At 39.1% G+C, this 21,781-nt stretch overlaps 1 protein-coding gene and 1 pseudogene across 1 annotated transcript in view; one reads left to right on the top strand and one right to left on the bottom strand.

Moving 5' to 3' along the window:
- Positions 1 to 21,781, top strand: part of RAPGEF5 (Rap guanine nucleotide exchange factor 5) — a 229,885-nt gene that overhangs the window by 31,021 nt on the left and 177,083 nt on the right. The window contains exons 2-5 of the mRNA XM_055314547.1: positions 9,322 to 9,372; positions 11,444 to 11,550; positions 16,737 to 16,858; positions 18,266 to 18,434. Of these exons, the coding sequence (XP_055170522.1) occupies positions 9,322 to 9,372; positions 11,444 to 11,550; positions 16,737 to 16,858; positions 18,266 to 18,434 (449 nt within the window). The remainder of the gene's footprint in view (positions 1 to 9,321; positions 9,373 to 11,443; positions 11,551 to 16,736; positions 16,859 to 18,265; positions 18,435 to 21,781) is intronic.
- On the bottom strand, positions 329 to 1,633 carry LOC129502770 (dnaJ homolog subfamily A member 1-like; annotated as a pseudogene).

The raw sequence follows: 21,781 nt of genomic DNA, 5'->3' as shown, positions 1-21,781 counted from the left end.
GCTCAGGACTTGGGGAGACTTCATGCAGCATTTGCATGGATCTAAGGAAGAGCAGGGTATGGAAATGTAGGGAAATGCAGGGAGCAGAGGTCATGGCAAGGGCTTGGGCACAGAGGTGAGATTGTGCATCATTTGCATAGTAAAAGACCATCTGCCTGGCTAGAGCAGAGGGTTTGTAGGACAGAAGTGTGGCAGGGTACCTTGAAGGTATTGACTGCTTGGCGCATTGTGAGCACTCAGTTGAGAGGCAACTGTGTTTTTTAAATAGCTATTTTATTTTTTAAAAAGGTGAAAAAAAAAAGTGATATGTAAGAAGATGTTTTTTTTTTTGAGCTTTTATATTTGAGTTTATTCTTCATTTAACTTTTAAAACACTACTATAGTTGAATATTAAAACAAAAACAATAGCAAGTAGTGAGCTATGATTATAGTCCTTCACTCATCCACTACTGCATATAAAATGCCAGCAGCAGTGTTATTCACTGGCCCCATTAAGAGGTCTGACACTGATCACCACCCCTAGGATGATGTTCATCATCCTCATATGCTTCCCCATTGTAATGGCTCCGTCTTTCCTAATTGGGATCAAAGTCCACCAGTTCTACCTGGTCCATTTCATCAGTCTCTTCTACTTCCTTCCTCTCAGGTAGGAGTTTTTCCAGCAAAGAAGGTTTATCAGGAGAGAGAAAGCCCCAGAAAGCCATTCGGGGAAGTTTACCTTAAATTTGATGATTAGGTGACCCTTCACATATGGTCTACGATAAATTGGCATGCCTTCATTTAGCACACACTTGATATCCCCATGCTTGACAATCTGACCTGGGTGAGAGGTGATGACAATGGTTCGGTTGTCAAGAGTAGATATTGGCTTTTGAAAGCCACGCAGGGCTTCAACCAGCTGTATATCCATACACATGAAGAGATCTTCTCCTCGTCGAGTAAAAACAGCATGGTCCTTCTGTTCTAACACAATGATAATATCTCCTGGTTCCAGTCCTGGTTCTTGGTCTCCCTCACCATGGAATGTTATCTTCTGGCCATCTTTCATGCCTTTGTCAATATGCACTTCTAGAATCTTCTTCTCTCAAACTATCTTCCTTCTGTTGCAGCTTTTACATCTATCTTTAGGACTGATCCGTTCGCCATGGCCCTGGCACTCCATGCACACAGATTGAATTTGCTGAACCATTCCAGGTCCTATCTGATGAATTCTTATTTGCATTCCAGTACCTCGGCAATTGGGACAACATTCGACTGCTCCTTTCTTACCACCTTGGCCTTCACATTTATCACAAATCACATTCTTTTGCAGAGCTAGTTTTCTTGTTGCACCATTATAAATCTTCTAAGGTTACTGAGAGCTGATGTACAACATTTTTACCTCTCCGTTCTCTCTGCATCCTGCCTCCTCCTCCAAAAAACATATCAAAGATGTCCATTGGGGAGCCAAGACCACCATCAGCTCCACCTTCTTTAATTGCCTTTAATTGCCTTCTTTAAACTTCTCTCCTTCGTTTGGATTCTTATCAGGGTGGTACCTCAAGGCCAGTTTCCTGTAAGCCTTTTTCAATTCCTTCTGGGTGGCATTGGGTTTGACCCCCAAAACATCATAGTAAGTGGTTTCTTTCAACATTTTCTACAGCTGGTGAGAGGGCCGAAGCCGGAGTGGGGGAGTGGGAAGGAGCGCGTTGCTGGGCGCAGCTCAGACAGCCTCTGCTCCTCTGCGTCTCACCGAGCGTTCTGGAAAGTTCCAAGAAGATGTTTTAGAGAAATCTGATTTGTGCTAGAGGTCCAAGTGTGCAGGGCGGCAAGCATCATTCTGTTTTGCAGCCTGAGATAATAACGGTATGGTAAGGGCCACACAGCATTTAGCAAATAAATAGATACTTTATTTTGAAATAATGTTTAAATGTGGTTTTTTTTTTTAGAGATTTTATTTATTCATGAGAGAGAGAGAGAGAGAGAGAGAGAGAGAGGCAGAGACACAGGTAGAGAGAGAAGCAGGCCTCATGCAGGGAGCCCGAAGTGGGACTCGATCCCAGATCTCCAGGATTATGCCCTGGGCTGAAGGTGGTGCTAAACCGCTGAGCCACCCGGGCTGCCCATGAATGTGTTTTTGAAACTTTATTTGTGGGGAGGAAAGAGGCCATTACTTTTTTCCCCCCAACTTTTCCTTTTGCAAAAATTTCAGACTCAGAAGGAACACAAATGGTAGAGAGTTCTAACCTTCATTCAGCTTCCCCAAATGTTAACATTTTATGTAACCACAGTACACTTGACAAAAGCAGTGTTCGTAGTCAGTTAACTCAAATGTAGACCTCATTCAGAGTTTGCCCATTGTGCCACCCAAGGTCCTTATTCCTAGTCTAGAATCGCACATGGCCTTTCATTGCAATTCCTTTCATCTTCTCCAACCTGGGAGAACCTTTGGACAATTTTTGGAGAGTTACAGGCTATTGAAGAAAGCCCCTCGATTTGGAGTTGTCCAGTTTTTTATTGAATTCAGGTGCACAGTTTTACAAAAATGCCATTGCAGTGCCTTTCTCCTCCTATCTTTCAGTGGGCAAATGATGTCAGCATATCTCATGATTAGTAATAACTTATCAATTAGCGTGAGGTCTGCTATTCTATGCTGTTCCCTCCATACTCAATATCTTGTGGGAAGCACTTTGACACTGCACAGATAGCCTGTATATCACACTGTGCCCACTAAATCTGGCACCCACTGATTTCTTTCTCTTTTGTCTGCAAGATTTAGTACCGTTGTATTTACCTAATGGTGAATTTGTTTTCCTCCTCTTCTTGAACTTAGTAATTGAGATTCTGTAAGGTGGAGCTGTCCCCATTCCCTCCAGCCCACTTGGCCCAACATTGTTTATTCAATCATTTCTATCAATATGGGCTCCTGGATATTTTTCCTGTGGGTCATAATGCAATTCTTTCATTATTTCGCGGCTCACCTTGTCTCGCTGGGAGCATCTTCATGTTGGTTACTGTGGAAAGGGTTCATCTTAGAGCCCAGGTATGACTGGGTAGGTTGATGTTAATATAAACAGAGAATCCAGGGACAAGTGGAGATAAGTAAACTTGCTAATTTAACTGTTGTTCTAAAATCTTCAGTGACTGGATTCCTAAATATTCAAAGCTTTTCTGTGATTGTGTTAATTAGAAAAGCCCACTGTGTTAGGCAGAACTATTCTCTTGCTTGTAAATGCAGCAAGAAGAAAGGTTTTCCTAAGAACTGAATACAAATCGAGTTGATAACATGTTGGGGTTTGTTTTTGTTGTACCTATTGTGTATATTTTCCCAGAAGCTGCTGGTTCTTGCTGATTTATTTTCCTAGGCAGGCAAGATTTTGAAATATTTATAAGTATCCTTAGAACCCACTTTATTTTTCTACTTTGACTTTTAAGTGGGGCAAACATGTTTATACTAGAAGAGAGTCCTTTACTAATGGGAAGTAAAAATTAAGTTGAATGCCGTGGGTGCCATTAAAAGGGTATGTTCTTTGCACACATGAAGGTACCTTGGCTTAGGGCTATGTCTGGGATGGGGTAGATATGAAACATCACACAAACAGGTACAAGGTGGGATGTCCAGAAACACTAGCCCTTTGTTTTGCACAAGCCAGACTTAAAAGCTCAGCCACAGATCCCAGCGCTGTCAGTCAAAGGACTCGTAACTCTGTGTTCTGAACTCAGCTGGGCCTGCGAAGGAGGCAATGTTTGAAGAGCGCTCCAAGTCTCCTAGCTGAAGTGGATGATGAGAGGTTCAAATTGCCAGTTCCAACCACCGATTTGTACAGTGGTTACACATTCGAACCACCTGGGGAGCTTGGCAGAAACCACCCAGGCCTCACTCCCAGAGCTTCTAATTCTGTGGTCTGGAGGTGGGACGTGAGCTCCTGCTTGGTTTTTCTCTTCAGTTTCTCACATGGCTCTAATTTACACCCAGGCCTGAGAATCACTGGATCTAGTGCTATTTGTGACTTCTTAATGCAGCGAGGAGCACTCATTTGTCATGTGACTCTTAAATCATCACAGTCTGTTGTTATAAGTGACACTTGTGAAGTGGTAACTACAGATGGGCTTGGGCTGCAAATGGGTAGATTTCTTAACCTCTTCAAGTCTAGTTCTGTCTTCTGCCAAATAGAATTAATAATAGTACCTACCTCAAAGTTTTCCACAGATTAAATGGTATGATGTTGCATATAAAATACTTAGCACAATCTCTAGCACGTGGTAGAAACCCAATTATTAATTAATAGCATGCAGTCTATTACAGCAGAGTGGTGGCTTTGCAACCGGTCACTATTGTTTCAGTCCTGGCTCTATAACTTTCCAGTTCAGAGACTTTAAATTGCTTGCTTGCTTGCTTTCTCTCTCTGTCTCTGTCTCTCTCTTTCAAGAGGGAGTGAGAAGGGGGAAAGGAGGGCAGAGGAAGAGAGAGAACGAATCTTTTTTTTTTTTTTTTTTATGATAGTCACACACAGAGAGAGAGAGAGGCAGAGACATAGGCAGGGGGAGAAGCAGGCTCCATGCACCGGGAACCCGACGTGGGATTCGATCCTGGGTCTCCAGGATCACGCCCGATCACGCCCCAGGCCAAAGTCAGGCGCTAAACCGCTGCACCACCCAGGGATCCCGAGAGAACGAATCTTAAGCAGGCTCCACGATGCGGGGCTTCATCTCACTGCAGTGAAATCAAAACCTGAGCGGAAATCAGGAGTCAGATGCTTAACTGACTATACCACCCAGGGGCCCCATTTAAGGAAATTTCTTAAATTTCTGTCCCTCAGGCCTGTTGTCTGTAAAAATGTGACTAGATGGATGCAGTTACTGTTATGGGAAAGTTGCTAAAGACAAAGGAGGTGCTCAGTAAACATTTCTGCCATTTCCGTTTCATTCCATTTTCTTAACACCTCACTGGGCAGTAGAAAAATACAATTTTGAGAACATTATTGACGTTGTGGCAAGACTATGCGGACAAGGTGCTACCGCAAATGGCCTTTGTGGTTGTGACCTACCAGTGGGAGCACATCCCTTGGAGCCCCAAGGACGTGGTGGTTGGCTTGAACCATGACTGGAGCTTGTGGGAGGGTGACGGCACCCACCCCATGCTTCCCTTTCAGCAGTTGGCTCCAGCTTGTATGCTGCCTAATGCGTGATGCTGCGTTCTCAAGCCCACATCTTGGCTGGGGTGTGGTCCCTTTTACCTTGACCAAGCTCTGATTGGGTTGGAAGCATTTCTTGGGGCTTAAAAAGGACCCATAATCTTAGAACTCTATTGGACAGCCTGCTTTGTTATAGACCTTGTTGTTTGAGTCAGTGGTAATCTCTTCCCATAGAGGCTTTCCAGGAACTTCAGAAACTTTCTGGTTTCCTAGGATTGTAAGAAAAGGCAGGTACTTATTCCATTTAGATGTCTTCATCTTCTACTTGATGGGCCAGAATAAGGAAAGGATAATGGCTGCAGGTGACAGAAAGTTATATCAGGAACTGAATTCTCAAGGTATCAATAAATTTGGTAGTTCTGTTGGTTCCTCTTTGAAATGGAGCAGGTGTGCAGGGATCAAAATGATTTGGTCTTTTTCCTTTCATTCTCTCTTCCCTTGGCTACTTGTATACTTTAATTCAATTTGAGTATTAAGGCATGTCATTTAAGGGCCGATTAAAAAAAAAGTGCTGTAAGTCTATCATATAGTATAGTGGGATCTTTTTACTAATTCTGGAGTGAATTCTGTGCTTGGTTCAGACCAGCATCTTGGACCATTTTAGTTTAACTTTAGTGGACATTGAACGTTAAAAAAATGAAGGTAATACATGATTGATAACCAATTACCCTTTCTTTCAAGTTATGCTGTAATTTTTTTGGAAGTTCATTTGTGGATATTAAAGGGTTGCAATTTTCTAATACATGTTTAAAATATGAAAAATATTTGCCTGGAATCACTTGAGAATTATTTTCCATGGTTCACTAAAATGGAAAGGAAAAGAAATAAATTTAAATTAAAATCTAATTTCATTTGTATTGTTACTAATCTTCTCTCTCTCTCTCTCTCTATATATATATATATATGTATATATGTCTTTTATGAAAGTATCGCATCTAGCTGAATAAATTCTAGGAAATTGGAAATAAAGGGGAAAAATCATTTCACCTGGGTATTATGTTATGAGATATTATGGCAAGAGCCATTTAAAAGAGGGTACTCTGTATCACTGGAACTAGCCATCCAAAATTATAGAGTGAATTGATAAGAAATCAGGATTAAAAAAAGAATTCGTGGGTTTAAAGTGTTCCTTAGATCCTATGTGATCTGGTAAATGGATCTCCAGATTAGGAATGGTATCACACTCTTGAGTGTGGTTCTGGAAGCTCCCACAGTACTTGTAAACTCAGTAGGTGCTTTGTAAATGAGAAATGAATGGAAGTTAGTTGCCACAAGAGGGATTAGATGAAGCCCTCGAATGCTCAGAGGAGAAAAAAAACCAAGGGATTTAAAGATGGGATGAAAACAGCTGATAACATTTTAGGAAAAAATATGGAAACGGGTGCATTTTTAAGGGTGTTCTTGTGATAGATACTCTTTCAGGTAAATGCTGGGGAGCAACCCATGGGGTGATTTAGAGCGGTGATTCTTGGATTCTCGTAAGTTGGTCCACTGTATTCCTCTAATAAAAACATAGATTTCTCAGCACCTCTTAAAAATGAGGTCATGGATAGACTATTCTAAGTTCTTTTTGACACTTGGTATTTTGCATCAATACCGACAAACTAACAAAAAGCGGTCTCTAAAGCACATAGTTAGGGTAGTGATTTCAAGTTTAATACATCATAACTTATCAGAGTTCTGCAGGGAGCCCTGGGGCTTCCTAGAGCCCAGCTGAGTTTGAGAGCTGCCATGCTAGAGCGTTGATGGAACAGAGCCCTCCTGGGACCAGTTAAGAGAGCGCTTCGCAGGAGTTTCTGACAACAAATGTAGGTATTGTGTTCTGGAAAAGGCTGGTCTTGTTGTGTTGCTCTCATTGATTCCCTGTGAGCTATAGCTTATCTGTCATTGTTATCTAGTCAGCCTAGAAGACTCTCATGGCTTTATTTACTCACTTTACCAATCTTTTGAAACTAGCCATCCATGGGGAAGTTTCTGTGAAGTAGAATTGTGTGAGTGTGATGCTAGTGTGGAGACAGCCAGATTTAGGTTGGCAGCTGAAAGAAAGGAAATGGTTTGCTTTCTTTTGTGAATGTGCCCTTACCTAGTTCTTTTTTTTTTTTTTTTTTTTTTTGCTTACCTAGTTCTTGAGAACTTGTTTCTACCTAAAAGCTTTCCTCCTCTTCTTCCTCCTCCTCCTCCTCCTCCTCTTCTCTTCTTCTTCTTCTTCTTCTTCTTCAACTAAATCATATGAAGTAGTTGCTTTTCTGAGCTGATTCAGGCAGTTAGATGAGTAACAAACACTATCAGTTCTGGCCTGCCATATTGACTCTGAAAATTCTATTTAGGGGGAGAAAAATCACTTATGATGATTCATCCTCAAATGATAAAGCTAGTACATATTCAAATTTTAAATTGTTTGGTATTTCAATAAGTGAATATATTACATAGGCTCAGACGACAGAAGGCCTGAGGAGGGCTGATACGGAATGTGTATAGTCGACACCAGAAGGGGTGGGTGGATGTTTTATTTTAATACAGGGGAATTAAAAATGGCCTGTCTACCTTTATAAATTTCATTTTCTTTGAAGCCTTTGCAAATCTTTAGCAGAGAAAACCAGTTGGCATTTTTGGATAGAGTGTGTATGTTTATTTCAGTTTAATTAAGATAAGTAATAGGGGAGCCATGTGGAGTGGGGAAGATGCGGAATGGGAATTGTGTCTTAGATTAAGGTTTGGTAGAGGGTTCAGATGCTGGAAAGCCATGACTGACAGGGTGTTTTGTAACTTAGCCAATGAATTTGAGAAGTGGAGGCAGCAGACTAAAAATCATGGGAATCTCAAAAGACAGCAAGCCTTGGGATAGAGGTGTAAAGAGATTTTAAACATGGGTTGGGAGCTCAGTAAATGTTAGTTTCTCTGTTCTTTTCTGCATACCACAATGGGAAATGAGAATAGTTTTCTATTGTGCTTAAGCATATGTGGGTGATGATGCTGCCTACTGGATCTTTAAGTACGAAAAATTAGCTCCTACCATTCAAATCATTCAGCAAATACTTACTAAATTGATAAAGATGTAAATATCTATAAATAAATGAGTAGAAAAATAAACATTTCTGTACTAGGTTGTGAACTAGATGCTGTGAAAGCAAAACAGTATAAACTGCCAGCACTCCCTCAAGGATCTTCTGGATTAATTGGGGCAAATGCACACATAGAACAACAGCCAACAATGCAGAACATTCAGGAGCTGCCCCATGAATAATACAGAAACACAGAGCTGCTAAGGGGGACAAACCCCAGTGGACTGGGACAGGTGGGAGGAGCTTCACCCAGGAGGTGACTATGCTAAACCTGTACTTGGAAGTTTGATGGGATTCAGGGAAGCATCAGGGAAGATGGAGGACTCTACAACATAGAAAGTGGTATGAGCAGAGGTGGGTGTGAGTGATGGGCTCTTCTGCTGAGTAGGTCTTGTCCTGTAAGAAGATGCGAGGAGGACACTGGAAACCCGTTGAAGGCAGACATGGTGGCTCAGATTGACTCACATAAGCAGCAGGAGACCCACTGTAGATCAAGGAGGCATTCGTTCAGTTGAGGTTTGCAGTATAACCTGCAGGGACATGACCAGAGATCAAGGAATGGAGGTAGACCATGGTGGCTCAGATTGATTCACATTAGCAGTAGGAGACCCACTGTAAGTCAGAGGGACATGGGTTCAGTTGAGGTCTGCAGGATGACCTACAGGGATGTGACCAGAGGGCAGGGAAATCCACCCAGAAGCTGAAGCAGCCATGCAGATGAATAGTGATATGAGTCTTAGTTGGTAAAAGAGAAAATGAAAAGGAAAGGAGAAACATTCAAAATCATGTGGAGAATAAAATCCCAAGTATGAAAAGATCCTAGTCTTTTCATGGCACTCCTTAAAGTTGTACCATTTAGGTTGAGAGCTGTTAAAATGGAATCACTTGTCTTACTGGAATGAATGTTGACCAGATGCTTGCACTGAACGAGAATAAGGACATTAATTCTTTATGGCCCATGACTTGAGATGTAAGCACATGTTTTGACTTGGACAACTGCTAGACCTGCCACAGGGCAGATTGTTCCTGCCGGTACAAAGATTTGTGTGGTTCTAATGTTTCCCCTTTTCTTTCTTTCAAAATAGACTCTATCAAGAAGAATTTCCAATCCATACCTTGAACACACTCCTTCCCAGGTACGATTCTTTTCTCTTACTGCATTTTCTGAAACAATGATTTATGAATCCTGGTGTAGAATTCTCTAGTTACAGTTCTTTCCTTTGCTCTTGGGCACCCTGTCTCCTTCACTTGGGGATGACACAGCTGAAGTTTCTTGAAATGCTCTGATAACTGTGTCATGGTACAAGATGTTCACCATATAGGAAAAAAATAATTTCCCATTTTCCAAGACCTTATATTAATGTATTATCAACATGGCAGAGTTAATATATATTTTTTCAATTTGCTGTGTTAATAAAAATGCTGAATCTTTAAAAATATTTTATTTATTTATTCAAGAGAGACTCAGAGGCAGAGACATAGGCAGAAGGAGAAGCAGGCTTCCCACAGGAAGCATGATGCGGGGCTTGATACCAGGACCCCAGGATCACATTGAGCCAAAGGCAGATGCTCAACCACTGATGCCCCTAGAAATACTATATTTTTAAAATAGTGAATATTTTACACTAAAAACTTGGTGTAAGAGGGAATTGTTTATATTTTTAGTTATCAGTAGAATATTTCTATGTTCGTTGAAAAAAGATGGAGAAGTCTTCATCGTGTTTAAAACTCATTTCACAAAGAGTTGTGGGGTTTTTTGTTTTTTTTAAAGAGTTTTTTTTCCTTTTTTATTTTTTTTAAAGGAGACTGTGAGCATTGCGAAGTCTGCAAGTTTTTGGCTTTGTTCACTATTGTATCCCCAGCATCTAGAATGGGGTCTGAGAGCTGCTTATTAAGTGACTTTTGAAAGATGGTGAATGAATATTGGTACCTTGTTAGGACCCATCAAGGAACAGCTGACTTGTACCTCTTTTAGGGTATTCCTATTTTTTCTTCCAAATTTTTATTTAAGTTCTAGTTAGTTAATATACAATGTGATATTTGTTCCAGGGGTAGAATTTAATGATTCATCACTTAAATGTAACACCCAGTGCTCATCATGACAAGTGACTCCTTAATACCCATCACCCATTTAGCCCATCCCTCACTCTAGTACTTTCTGTCATCTGACTTGTTGTAGTTCTGTGGGTCTTTTTGTTTTGTTTTTGTATAGAGTTGCAACATGTTAAGAACAAATCATTCCCTGCCCTTCCCACTTTTTTATTAGGTTGTGTTTAGGAGGTGATAATATGAATATTAGGGAAGTGTAAGGATAGGGTTGAAATGTTCCCTATCAAGTCATAGTCAATATATTATTAATTGGTTTGCTTCAAGAGAAGATATAAAATATTTTATAGGTGCAAAATAGTGTAAGTGCAGAAAGAGTTCACCAAGAAACAAGTAAACAGACGCAAGCATGCATTCTCAATATATATTAATTTTCATGAGCATGAAGACAGTTTATTTTTATTTAGTTTCTTTGTGAAACAGCATTTTATTGTGGAGGAAGATGCCAATTATAGAGAAAAGAGGCGGTTATAAAGTAGGATATGGACCTCTCTAGATCTACAGAATACCCTCCTTCATCCTCTAAGAATCAGAGATGCGTATGGGTGAATTAGAATATTTAAAAGGAAGTTAAATAAAAATTTTATGTGCTAGGTGGAATCATGAAGATGAAACCAGGATAGCTTGGAATTAACTCTGAGCTCTGCAACTGACTGAAGCTCAAGCTTGAAGCAGGCATCAGCAGCCTGTCACATGGTGTCACAGTGCAAGATGGTCATTAGATAGGAAAAAGTTTCCCATCATCCAAGATTTATCAGTGCATCAATATGGCAGAGTAATGTGTAGTAAAATATTCTTCAATTTGCTGTATTGATAGAAACACTATTTAAAAAAACAGATACTTTATTCTGGAAACTTTGTATAAAAGATTGTAGTTAAAACAGTTTATTTGGAGAATAGTTATTGTAGCATAATAACACAAGTGGACCAATAGCAAAAATAATATAGATAGCAACATGTTGATCTATAGCTACATAGGCTAAAATTTTTTTAAACTTAGGACATGGTCATGATTTTTTTTATATATAGTGTGCTATTGGCAGCTCACAAATTGTCATATTATTCTAAATTTATGGAGAATGTTTGTCTTTTTCCATTTAGATTTATGGGGAGAATTCTTCTTGTGCAGGAAGAGCATTGAGGAATATTATTATCGTTCAGGCAGCTGACCTGATAAAGGACAGAGTGAACCTCAAGGGATTTTACAGGTAACACAATTTTCTAACACCTTGTCAAAAATTGTCCTTTAAGCAAAAACTCCTAAAATGTACTGAAATCATAACCTTGATCACAAAGAGTTGGACTACATCAGTACTGGGAGGATTTGTTTGAAGTGTTTATTTGGGGTATTGGTGGTGACTTCTCTTAGACTCAGTGGAATGTTTGTTGACAGTAGACTCCTGGTTCTGAAGTTAGGGTATGGAATCTCCAGTTGCAGGTGGGTGGGTTCCTGAGAGAGTCTCTGCTCTGCTTCCTCTTAAATGTGATGTTTTATAATATTTGTACTGGGTATGTGCAGCACTGGGACTTCAATAAACATAGATCCCTTCTTCAGGGACCTTATCAAGGCTCTTTGAGGACTCTTGGGAGATCTATGGGAAAGGGAATTCTGCTCTAACTTTCGGTGAGGTTGAGCCCCTCCTTGGGTCCTTCGAGGTGACGAACGGTTGGAATTTCTCCACCTTTGCCTTGTGAATAAGGGCGGAAGTATGAGAGTAAATGGTTGGGCTAATGATCAGTTTTAAAGTACAATTGGACTAAGAGTGGTCACTTAGAAAGTTTAGAACACGTGTTTTCTTTCTTTTTTCTTTTTTAAGATTTTATTTATTTATTCATGAGAGACACAGAGAGAGAGGCAGAGACATAGGCAGAGGGAGAGGCAGGCTCCCCACTGGAAGCCTGATGCAGGACTCGGTCCCAGGACCCCGGGATCACACCCTGAGCCAACGGCAGACACTTAACCACTGAGCCATCTATGCATCCCAGAACACATGTTTTCATTTCATGGAGTCATTTAAAGAAAAAACACAAGGAAATTACCAGGTTTTTATTTTGTCAAGTAAAGGTGTTAATATATCAAACAATATCAAAACAAAATTGTAAAAATAAAACAAAAAGAGAAAAATAGCATTTTATTATCATTATTTTTTCTTACAGAAATGAGATTGTGATATACCATAAAGAATAGGAAGAGTACTCAGAATAAATGACACCAAAAAAGTAGGAAAGGGGTGCCTCGGTGTCACAATTAAGCATCTGACTCTTGCTTTCCGCTCAGGCTGTGATTGCAGGGTCATGAGATCAAGCCCTGCATCCCGCTCTACCCCTCAGCATGGAGTCGGCTCGAGACTCCCTTTCCCTCTGCTCCTCCCCCTCCCAAAAAATAAATAAATTTTTAAAAAACATAGTAGGAAAGATCCTCAGAATAAAGGACATTTCATTAAGTTAACTAAATTTAGCTTTATCACAAACTCATTGTAATATTCCTGTTTTTTTCATTTATCATAGTTGGGGAAAATTTCATTGTGACCTGGATTAGGGGAATAGTTATTCTCACTCTATTTGAGTAAGAAGACCTCCTTTCTATTGAGATACGACTTAAAATGCAGAACTATTCAGGGTATAGCTTGCTGAATTTTTAATTATTATATACACCTATGTAACTCTTATCCATACCCTAGATAGTGCCTTCATGTTCTTTTCTGGTCACTGTCCCATGCTACCAACTGCTTTCTAATTGGACACTTGGCACAATCTGTTTTCTGAGGCACCATTGAGCAAAGGTGGGAGGGAAGAGAACTAGAACTACAATTACTATTTTAAAATCCCATATTTAACTAACCACATTAGTGTGTGTGTGTGTGTGTGTGTGTGTGTGAAAAATATGATCTAGGTTAAGCATGATCTATCCTGTAGACAAAGCATGTTTTCTATATATGGACTCATGAACGTCTTGAAAAAAGCATACCACACCCTGCTCTCCCTTCCCCCACAAGCAATTTATAGCCCATTATCTGAGAACCTTCGGTTTAGAGAATAGGCCAAGTAGACACGACAGGTGGGAAGAGTGGTTGCAGTCATGGGGGGACCACTTCACATAGAGCCTTTAAAAAAAATTTTTTTAATAGATGATGGTATCAACTTTAAACCTATCTAATTATTTTTTCATTTTTTTAAAAATAAACACACATTGGATAAGTCTTTGGGTCTAGTTGTGAGTGGGCTCCTATGATTCTTTTTTAGCTACTACATACAGCTGTGTATAAGACCTGTCATTGTTCTCAGTTTCTTAATGTGGTCTCCACGGATTTAGATTGAAAAAAAGCAATGGGAGATGTACATTAATGAGGTTCATGGAAAAGAACCATCCATCCAAGTTAGAACATATTTAGGGTTCAGTGGGAGTAGAATGGGGAGAGAGCATGTGCTGTGCTATTTCGGATTCCCAGTGGTTGGGCCAAAGCTTCCTATTTTCATAATCTAAGGATTGATTAGTGCCTTGGGCCTAAAGATAAAGTGCTAATATGATTGCCTAGGATGAGTCATTTTCATTTGTCTGGTAATAAATTGAGGGGAAGTGTTCCCCATGTACTACGTGAGAATTACTTTCAGAACTTTGAGGTGTTTTCTATTCCTTTTGCACTATAGGAAAAATCAGACTGGTTTCTGAGGCTTCAAGTAAGTCTCCGAATACCATCACCCCATTTACATTTGAGATGAGAGTTCCGTCTGCACTTCTATGAATTAATTGCTAAAAATGCAACTAGAGACAGAAGCAGATGAGGAGAAATCGAATTTTCAGTTCCAGAAATTGGAGGGGAGATAAGATAATGTTCAGTGTTTTGTTGTGGCAGTCACATTGACCTTGTAGCTAATCACATCCATATCACAATGTTCCTGCCTAGTATGGCAACTCTAGTTAGATCTACATACTTGGACGGCTTCCGGATCCAGTACAAGACTTTAAATTCACTGGGAGTTAAGAACTGCTTTTGGGGGGAGGGGGATGCTCAGCTCCCTCCCTTCTATCCCTTTTCTCCCTTGGTGCTCTCCCCTAAGTTCTATAGGTTTGTTGGTTTCTGCTCAGGTTGTGATTGTTGCTGAATTGTTGCTGCCCTGGTCAGCAAGTCAGGGGAGTAGGAGTTCAGTGCAGGGGCACCTCCTCTCATGCTGTTGGCTTTGGTGATATTAATGATATTCCTAGTGGGGTTTCCCTGGTGCAGATGGGTTATTGAAGGAGATGAGAAACATAACTTGATAATGTTGGGGGTGGAGGAGAGGAGCATCATGAGCAATGGAAACAGTAGCTTGCTGGATGGGGTGGGGGTGAAGGGGCTCTTATTAACTATTATTGTCATGACAGTACCCTGGTAATGGAGTTTAGTGTGTAGACTCAGCCCTGCTTCCCCAAGATCAAGGGAGCCCTTCCCAGTGAGAAAGTATTGCTGAGGGATTTGGGCTTTGTGGTCACCAATATCACCTGGGCCCCATTCAGCCACACTCCATCAGAATCCACACATTAACCAAATCTCCTAGGTGCTCCTAAACACAATTTTCAGAAGCCCTAATCTAAGAAACTTCTTCCCCATGGCCTATGAGCAAGCAAACATACTCATCCATCTTAGCCACCTTTTGCAACTTGGCAGTTTGGTTTGCTTAGTAAATGTTTGGTTGCATCCTATTCCAGGTGGTGTCAGACACTGAGAGCAGGTTGAGGACTGGATTGTTCTGAGAATAAGGATTATGATTATACAGTGTTTTAATCCATGGGATAAAAGTACTTTACAAGCCCAGAGATGCTGGCTAATTGACAGAGGTGTTGAGGAATTAATTAACACTTTGAGCCTTTAACATGAAAGGTGTCTTATAGAATTAGAAGTTAATATTGACTGTTTTGTCTAATTGCCTAGTTTATTGTGATCAGTTTTTTCCTGTTTTCAAAAACATCCATTTATTTGACAGTTAATCTTTTTAGTGTCTTAATGCTAACCTGCAACTGAATGTGCCTGGTATTGCCCTGATTGCCTTAGACTATCTTTCAAACAAACAAAAAGGTGATGCTTTATCAAAGCCTGGAATATTTGCTCAAATATCTCAGCAGAGGGACACCTAGCTGGATGAGTCAGTAGCGCATGCAACTCTTGATCTTGGTGTCATGAGTTCAAGCCCCACATTGGGTGTAAAAAAACAAAACAAAAAACCCCCCAAAACCACAACACAAATATCTTGGCAGAATAGTTTATTTTTCCTTTTACCCCTGAAGATGTAGCACCTCATGGCATTTCTTCACATTGTTGGTTATCGTGTGATTTCTAGGTACTGATGACTATGACCAATCACAAAAAATAAGCAATATTTTTCTGTTTTAGGAATAAAATTTTGACATGTTTTGGTCCTAAAATACCAAATATAGAATAAAGATAACCATTTACATGATACATCTTTAAAAAAAACAGTTTGGTGACATTTTCATAAGGGAGAATGATTTTCAGTGAAATTTCTGCAAATGAAAACTGTATTTCAGTAAGTTGTCTTCTTTTGGCTTTTCATTTGAGGCTGATAAAGATGAAAAAGTAGGCATGAAAAAACTACTTATAATGCCCAGATTGGGGCATGCTTCAAATATAGTTGTGTATTTTAAGACAGATTACAGGGGATATTTTTGTGTAAGTGGTTAGCAGAATCTATCACACACATCTGGGTTTATGAGTTTATGATCTAGACTGCTTAGCTAGATTGCTTAGATGATATTAAAGAGATTAATGGTCATATTTATTATTCTTTGAGACAAATTTTAGGATTTAATATGTTTGGAGAGTAGGAAACAAAACTCTTAACTACTCATTGTGGTCCTAACTTTGTATAATCTTCTGGAATTTGTTCTCAAAAAGACTAGATAAAAGTCTGTAAAGGGCTGAACAAATGTTTATCACCATCACCTTGAGGTACTTCTCTCACCGAGGCAGAAGTATTTTCTTTATATAAGGGATTGCTTAATTTATTCCTTCCTTTGTTCAAACACATGTTTTGAGAACTTCCCATGTGCCTGAAATGATCTGATTGTTGGGGTTTAATAGTGAGTTATATACATGGTTCCCTGATATCCTGAAAATTATTCTGAAGTGAGGGAAGCAGATATGATTCACTCAGAAAGATGTACAGTTACTAAATGTAGGTGTTTTGAAGCAAAAGCATGAAAGAATATGATTCTAAGTTTTCCTAAGGAGGTGATACTTGAGCTGAAATCATCAGAAAAATGAATAACAGGTGCCTCAATAATAATTGAGTCCCTTGTTTTAAAAAAGCACATGAAAGGGATGATATTAAGTATCAATTCTTTGACAAATAAGTGGCATACAAATGTCTTACTATGAATGGCTTTCCTTTTGTTTAGGAGGAGCTGTGTTGGGTCAGAGCTGGTAGACTGGCTTCTAGAACACTGTCCTTTTGTCCAGTGCAGATCTATGGCCATAGGGGTCTGGCAACTCCTACTGGATATGGGAATTATGTTATCAGGTTAGTATTACATGTTTTGAAAGCACAGAAGCGTTTATTCAGCTACCAAAATGAAATTGACTTTCTAGAGGATGTTACAATCTGGATGGAAATTGTTTTTGCAGGTAAATATTTGCATTCTCTCACATTTTATAAATAAAAGTGACCAGTCATCTTTTGATTGTTATTTCTCACTAGGTACTTGGTGACTCATAAACTACTGTGTCTAAGAGTCTTTCCCTTACCTCTCCTCTATTCAAAAGGGTGCTCACAACTTTTTTTTTAAATCAGTGATATCTTTAGGTGCTCTAAATGTGTGATTTATCTAGCTGCACTTAGAATAATTGTCAGAAACTGATTTTATGAGTGGAATGTTATGTCATTTTAATTGACTAATCATGAACAATTAGAGATATGACCTATGGACATTAGCTTTTCAAGCAGAACACAAAATAGATGTTAACTAGCAACTAAAATAGATGGCAGATATCTCTTTTCTTAGTTGAGCCCAGGGAATTGAAGAATTAGAAGTCAAGCAATCTGGATTCTTTATTTACCTTTATCATGCAGGTGCTTGGTCACTAGGAAGCTCCTTTTATTACCCATAGGTAATAAATATTGAGGGTCAGAGAGCTTAGTAAGTTTCAGAGTCATACCTCAAGTCCCAGTGTAGTACGTATAGACATGTGGGTATAATTTTAATAAGCTGTTAATACCCAGCACACTTATTTAGAAAAACAATAACTATCTTTGAATGTTATCAGCTTGCTTTGTGAGGTTCATATTTCTGGTTAGCAAAAAAATTTGTGTCAGTGTTTTTTTGAATAAGTCCCTAATTCTTGATTTCTTTTAAAACAACCTGGGTAGCATTGATATTTTGTGCCAGATCATTCTTAGTTGCAGGGGCCTGTCTTGTACATTGTAAGATGTTTAGCAGTATCACTTCTCTACCCAGCAGATGCCAGTAGCCCCCCTAATAGTGAAAATCAAGAATGTCTCCAGACATCACCAAATGTCCCTTGGGTGGCACAGTTGTCCCCAGTTGAGAACCATGGGTTTAAAACTTGGCATAGTTTTATATTTGTGTATCACTAAAGTAATTATGTATTAGTTTGCTTTTGAGACACACAAAAGTTGTTCTCCCCACTTTTTGAATTGCTATTGATTTCATCTGTCTGTGAAGCAGAAAAATCATAAAACGTGTGTGACTATGCTGGCTAAAGCCTCAAGTAATAAAAATAGGCTGGTCAGTAAGTCCCTTTTAATTCAATGGGATTGTGAACATGAATGGACTTAGAATATATAATTATAGTCCTACTCCTGGGTCCTCCCTGATAATTAGTAGGGCTTTCAATTTATTATTTGGTTTATGACTCTCTAAATAATATACTTTAAAAAATGAATCCTCCCCTTTTTTGTCTCCAACAGTGGACCAAAACTTATACTTTCAAGATACCTATGTTTTCTACCAGTTTTCTTCTGATGAATGTAGCTACTTGTACTGTGAATTTGAAAGAGAAGAAGAATGGCAGAATGGTGTCAAACTTTTACTGCAACTCGTGCCTCTCATTCCTGCTAGAGCTGGCATCTGTGACCTGTAAGTAGATGCTCTTTTGCTCTGTTATAAAATTAATCTCCCTTAAAGAATATTTACTGTTTCTAGGGACTGTGCTCTGCTCTTTACTGGCACCATCTCCTCTAAGAGATAGCTGACCCATTCCCCTTTCCCAGATGCAAGTTTATAAAGTTAAAAGAAATGGCCAGAAATTAAATCCAGCTAAAAAAATGGCTGAACTGATATTATTCAAATTGCAGAAGTTCATGCCTCGCCAGCTGCACCATGCTGCATCTAATTTAATCATCACTATATGAGTAGCGATCTAAATTAGGAATAAAGATGATTTGGCTTAGATTGAAATAAAATAATAACTGACATATTATCCACTTTCCAAATCGTGACTTTCCTAAGAAAGAGCTCAACAGACCTCTCTGAAAATAAGCGAGAAGCAACATTTGGCAAATTAAAACACGTGAATCACTATCACATGAAGATAGTGAATCACTATATGATTAAAACGAATTAAAATTCATTAAAGAAGGCTTGGGAACAGGGCTTGAGTCCTGATATGGTGTTGTTGACATGTCTTTGTCTCTCCACAGCATTCATGATGTGCTTATTTTGGAATAATGAATTTCAGGTGAAGATTTTCCATCAATAATTTTATATACTCAGTTTTCAGAATACATTCCCATCCTGTTGACTCTCTCAGGTCTGTGAGATGAGCAGGGCAAGTGGTATCATTTTTATCTAATGGGTAAGGAAGTAGGTTCCAGGAGAAACACCTACAATCATTGCAATGTTGAGTTACTCTTGTTAAAAAAAGAAAAAAGAAAAGAAGACTGGACAGTTAATCCAGGCTTTTAGGAAAGATGTTAAGTATTAGAATAATAATGAGACATGGTGCTAATAGGTTGATTGTAGAAACACATTTTATGTCAGAAACTATGATTACTGCTTTATATTATTTCATCTTCAAGTGAATTGTAGAAGACGGTTATTACTACTGTCATTATTTTGTAAGTGAGGAAAATGCACAGAGGTCAGGTGACCTATCCAAGGTCAAATGAGTGGTGGGAGGAATGTTAGGGTTTGAATCCATGTCCATGTGACTGTAACACCAGTGCTTTTTAAACTTGCCTAGAATGTGTTCCCAAGAGTTCTGGGGGTCATTCCAGCTGCCCTTTGTAGGACACTATAAACAGAAACTATAAAAATGTAGACTGACTCTGAAATGGTTATGACTTTACCTTCATCACTGCTCATAGAGGACCTTGGAATGGTAAAGCAAAATTCAAATGTAATTCTTCACTCAATCGTATAAGTACAGAAAATGTTCGTTTGTATAATATGCTTTTAATAGAGGTCAGAATTGCCTGAGAAAAGTCAAAGAGCATTTTAATAAACTTTAACAAGCTTTCCAAGAAGGAGCGTGTGCTTTGGAAGCTAGAGATGACTGTGACTTGCTTTGACACTGTGGGACTGGGATTCTCTAGCAGCTCTTCCTAACCATTTCCTTTGCTACACGCAAGATCGAAGTGTGTACAGTCTCACGGGTGTACACAGGTTAACAGGGGCTAAAGGGCAGCTGAAATTAACTTGCAGGCAGTCCCTATGATTTCGCTCCAGGGTTTTCTCCTTGACTTAGAAAACAGATTGGAATGCCACTGTGTGAGATGACCTTGTTATAGGGAAACTCTGAGTCCACTGTGGGTTCTAAAAATTATTTTCAAAATTTGTTTCCTAATATTAATTCCAGATTACTTGCAGTTATTAATCACACTGATCACTGAACACAAATGTCACGCCTCTGGAGTTGATAATCATTGTAGTATGCCTTGTTTATCATCAAATTTTATTGGTGGTAGTGGTGGTGTGAATATGTATATTGGGAGTGGTAATTCCTCTGGGGTAATTGTCATTGGGGAGTTATGGATCCATCTGTCCCATATTACAAATACTACCTATAAAAAGATCAAATTAATAAACTACTGCAAGTCTCTAATGGCAGAAGATATATATATATATATATACACAAAAAAATACATAATTTTTTTCTATGCTACAGTTACAAGCAAACTTCTAAGCTAGGATAAAATTTTTGGTTAAATTTTGGAAAGCCAAGGTTTAGGTTATCCAGACTTAGAAGAGATGATGGTTAGAAAAAAGATGCCCAGAGACACTGTTCTCTTCCAGTTGTGATGGCACAGCCTTCCTGTGGCTCGATGCATGTAATCCCATTATAACATCTTTCATCTGGTGATCCCCATTCATTCTAGCTCCCATCTCACACCTGTTTATTCCTTCCTGCCTTTGTGGTGCTCTGCTCCTTCCTCTGCCTTTTTCCTTGTCTAGTCAAATTCTACCCACCCCTCAAGGGGGAGCCCAAGTCCTACCTTGACCACAAAACTTCCACAATGTCTCCAGTTCCTGTCTGTCTGATTTTTAGTAAGTAATGACTCTTGCTGTTTGCATCTCCAAATTTTTCCATTCTTCTATGCCATTCTTAGTCCTGTGTTATCCATTCTGCTCTCTCAGTCCATTTTTATCCATTCTAACTGAAATGGCCTCTAAAGCCCTCTTGATTCACTAACTTGCACTGGCCATTCACAAGCTGAAAATCCTGTGGTCCTTTTACTAGCCTTTTTGATATTTGAAGGCTTCTAAGGTCTGTGTATGTGGTTCTGCATTGGGTCCCTCTAATTGACCATCTTCTAAATCTCTGCAAAATTATGTGAGGAAACCACTTATAGTCTCTATATAAACACATTCTGAACAAATGTATTTTTTTAAGTGGATTTTTTTTCCATTTAGAAAAGAATGTTTAAAGCAGGATGGCAAATGGAGCTTTTACAGATTTCTGGCTAATGTGAGGAGAAAAAAATTCCTTTTCTCTACAAAATAACTTTTACATCCAAAATGAGTAGATAATTTGAAAGAAGTGAGTGAATCAGTTATCAAGGGTACTATCTCTGGGAGAAAAAATAACAGTCATGGTATTTTATTCAAACTGAAAGCCAAATCAATTCGTCCAGAATGGACTTTTTTCTAATTTTTTTTTTTTATTCTGTATGGTGGGGAGTAGTTAGAAATGCTGAAGTAACAGTAGAGAATGGCAGCCTAAGAGTTCTTTCAGGACTAGTGAAAAATTTGAAGATTTACACTGTGAGGAAGCTTGGCTGTTTCTGTTCCACCACCTTTACAGGGGTTGCCAGCTTACTAGGGGTAAGAGCAGTAGTGCTCTGAGTGGACTGCAGTCTGTGAACTTCAAATACATGAAACTATATTCTCCAATTACAGGGCAGTTAGAATTTAAGCTGTTATTAAGAGTTCTAGAGGATTGCTAAGATTTAACTCACGTTACACTCAGACATGTAAAGAAAAAT

Source organism: Nyctereutes procyonoides, unplaced genomic scaffold (genome assembly GCF_905146905.1).
Source record: "Nyctereutes procyonoides isolate TBG_1078 unplaced genomic scaffold, NYPRO_anot_genome, whole genome shotgun sequence".
Lineage (NCBI taxonomy): Eukaryota > Metazoa > Chordata > Mammalia > Carnivora > Canidae > Nyctereutes > Nyctereutes procyonoides.
This window is presented reverse-complemented; position numbering and strand designations above follow the sequence as displayed.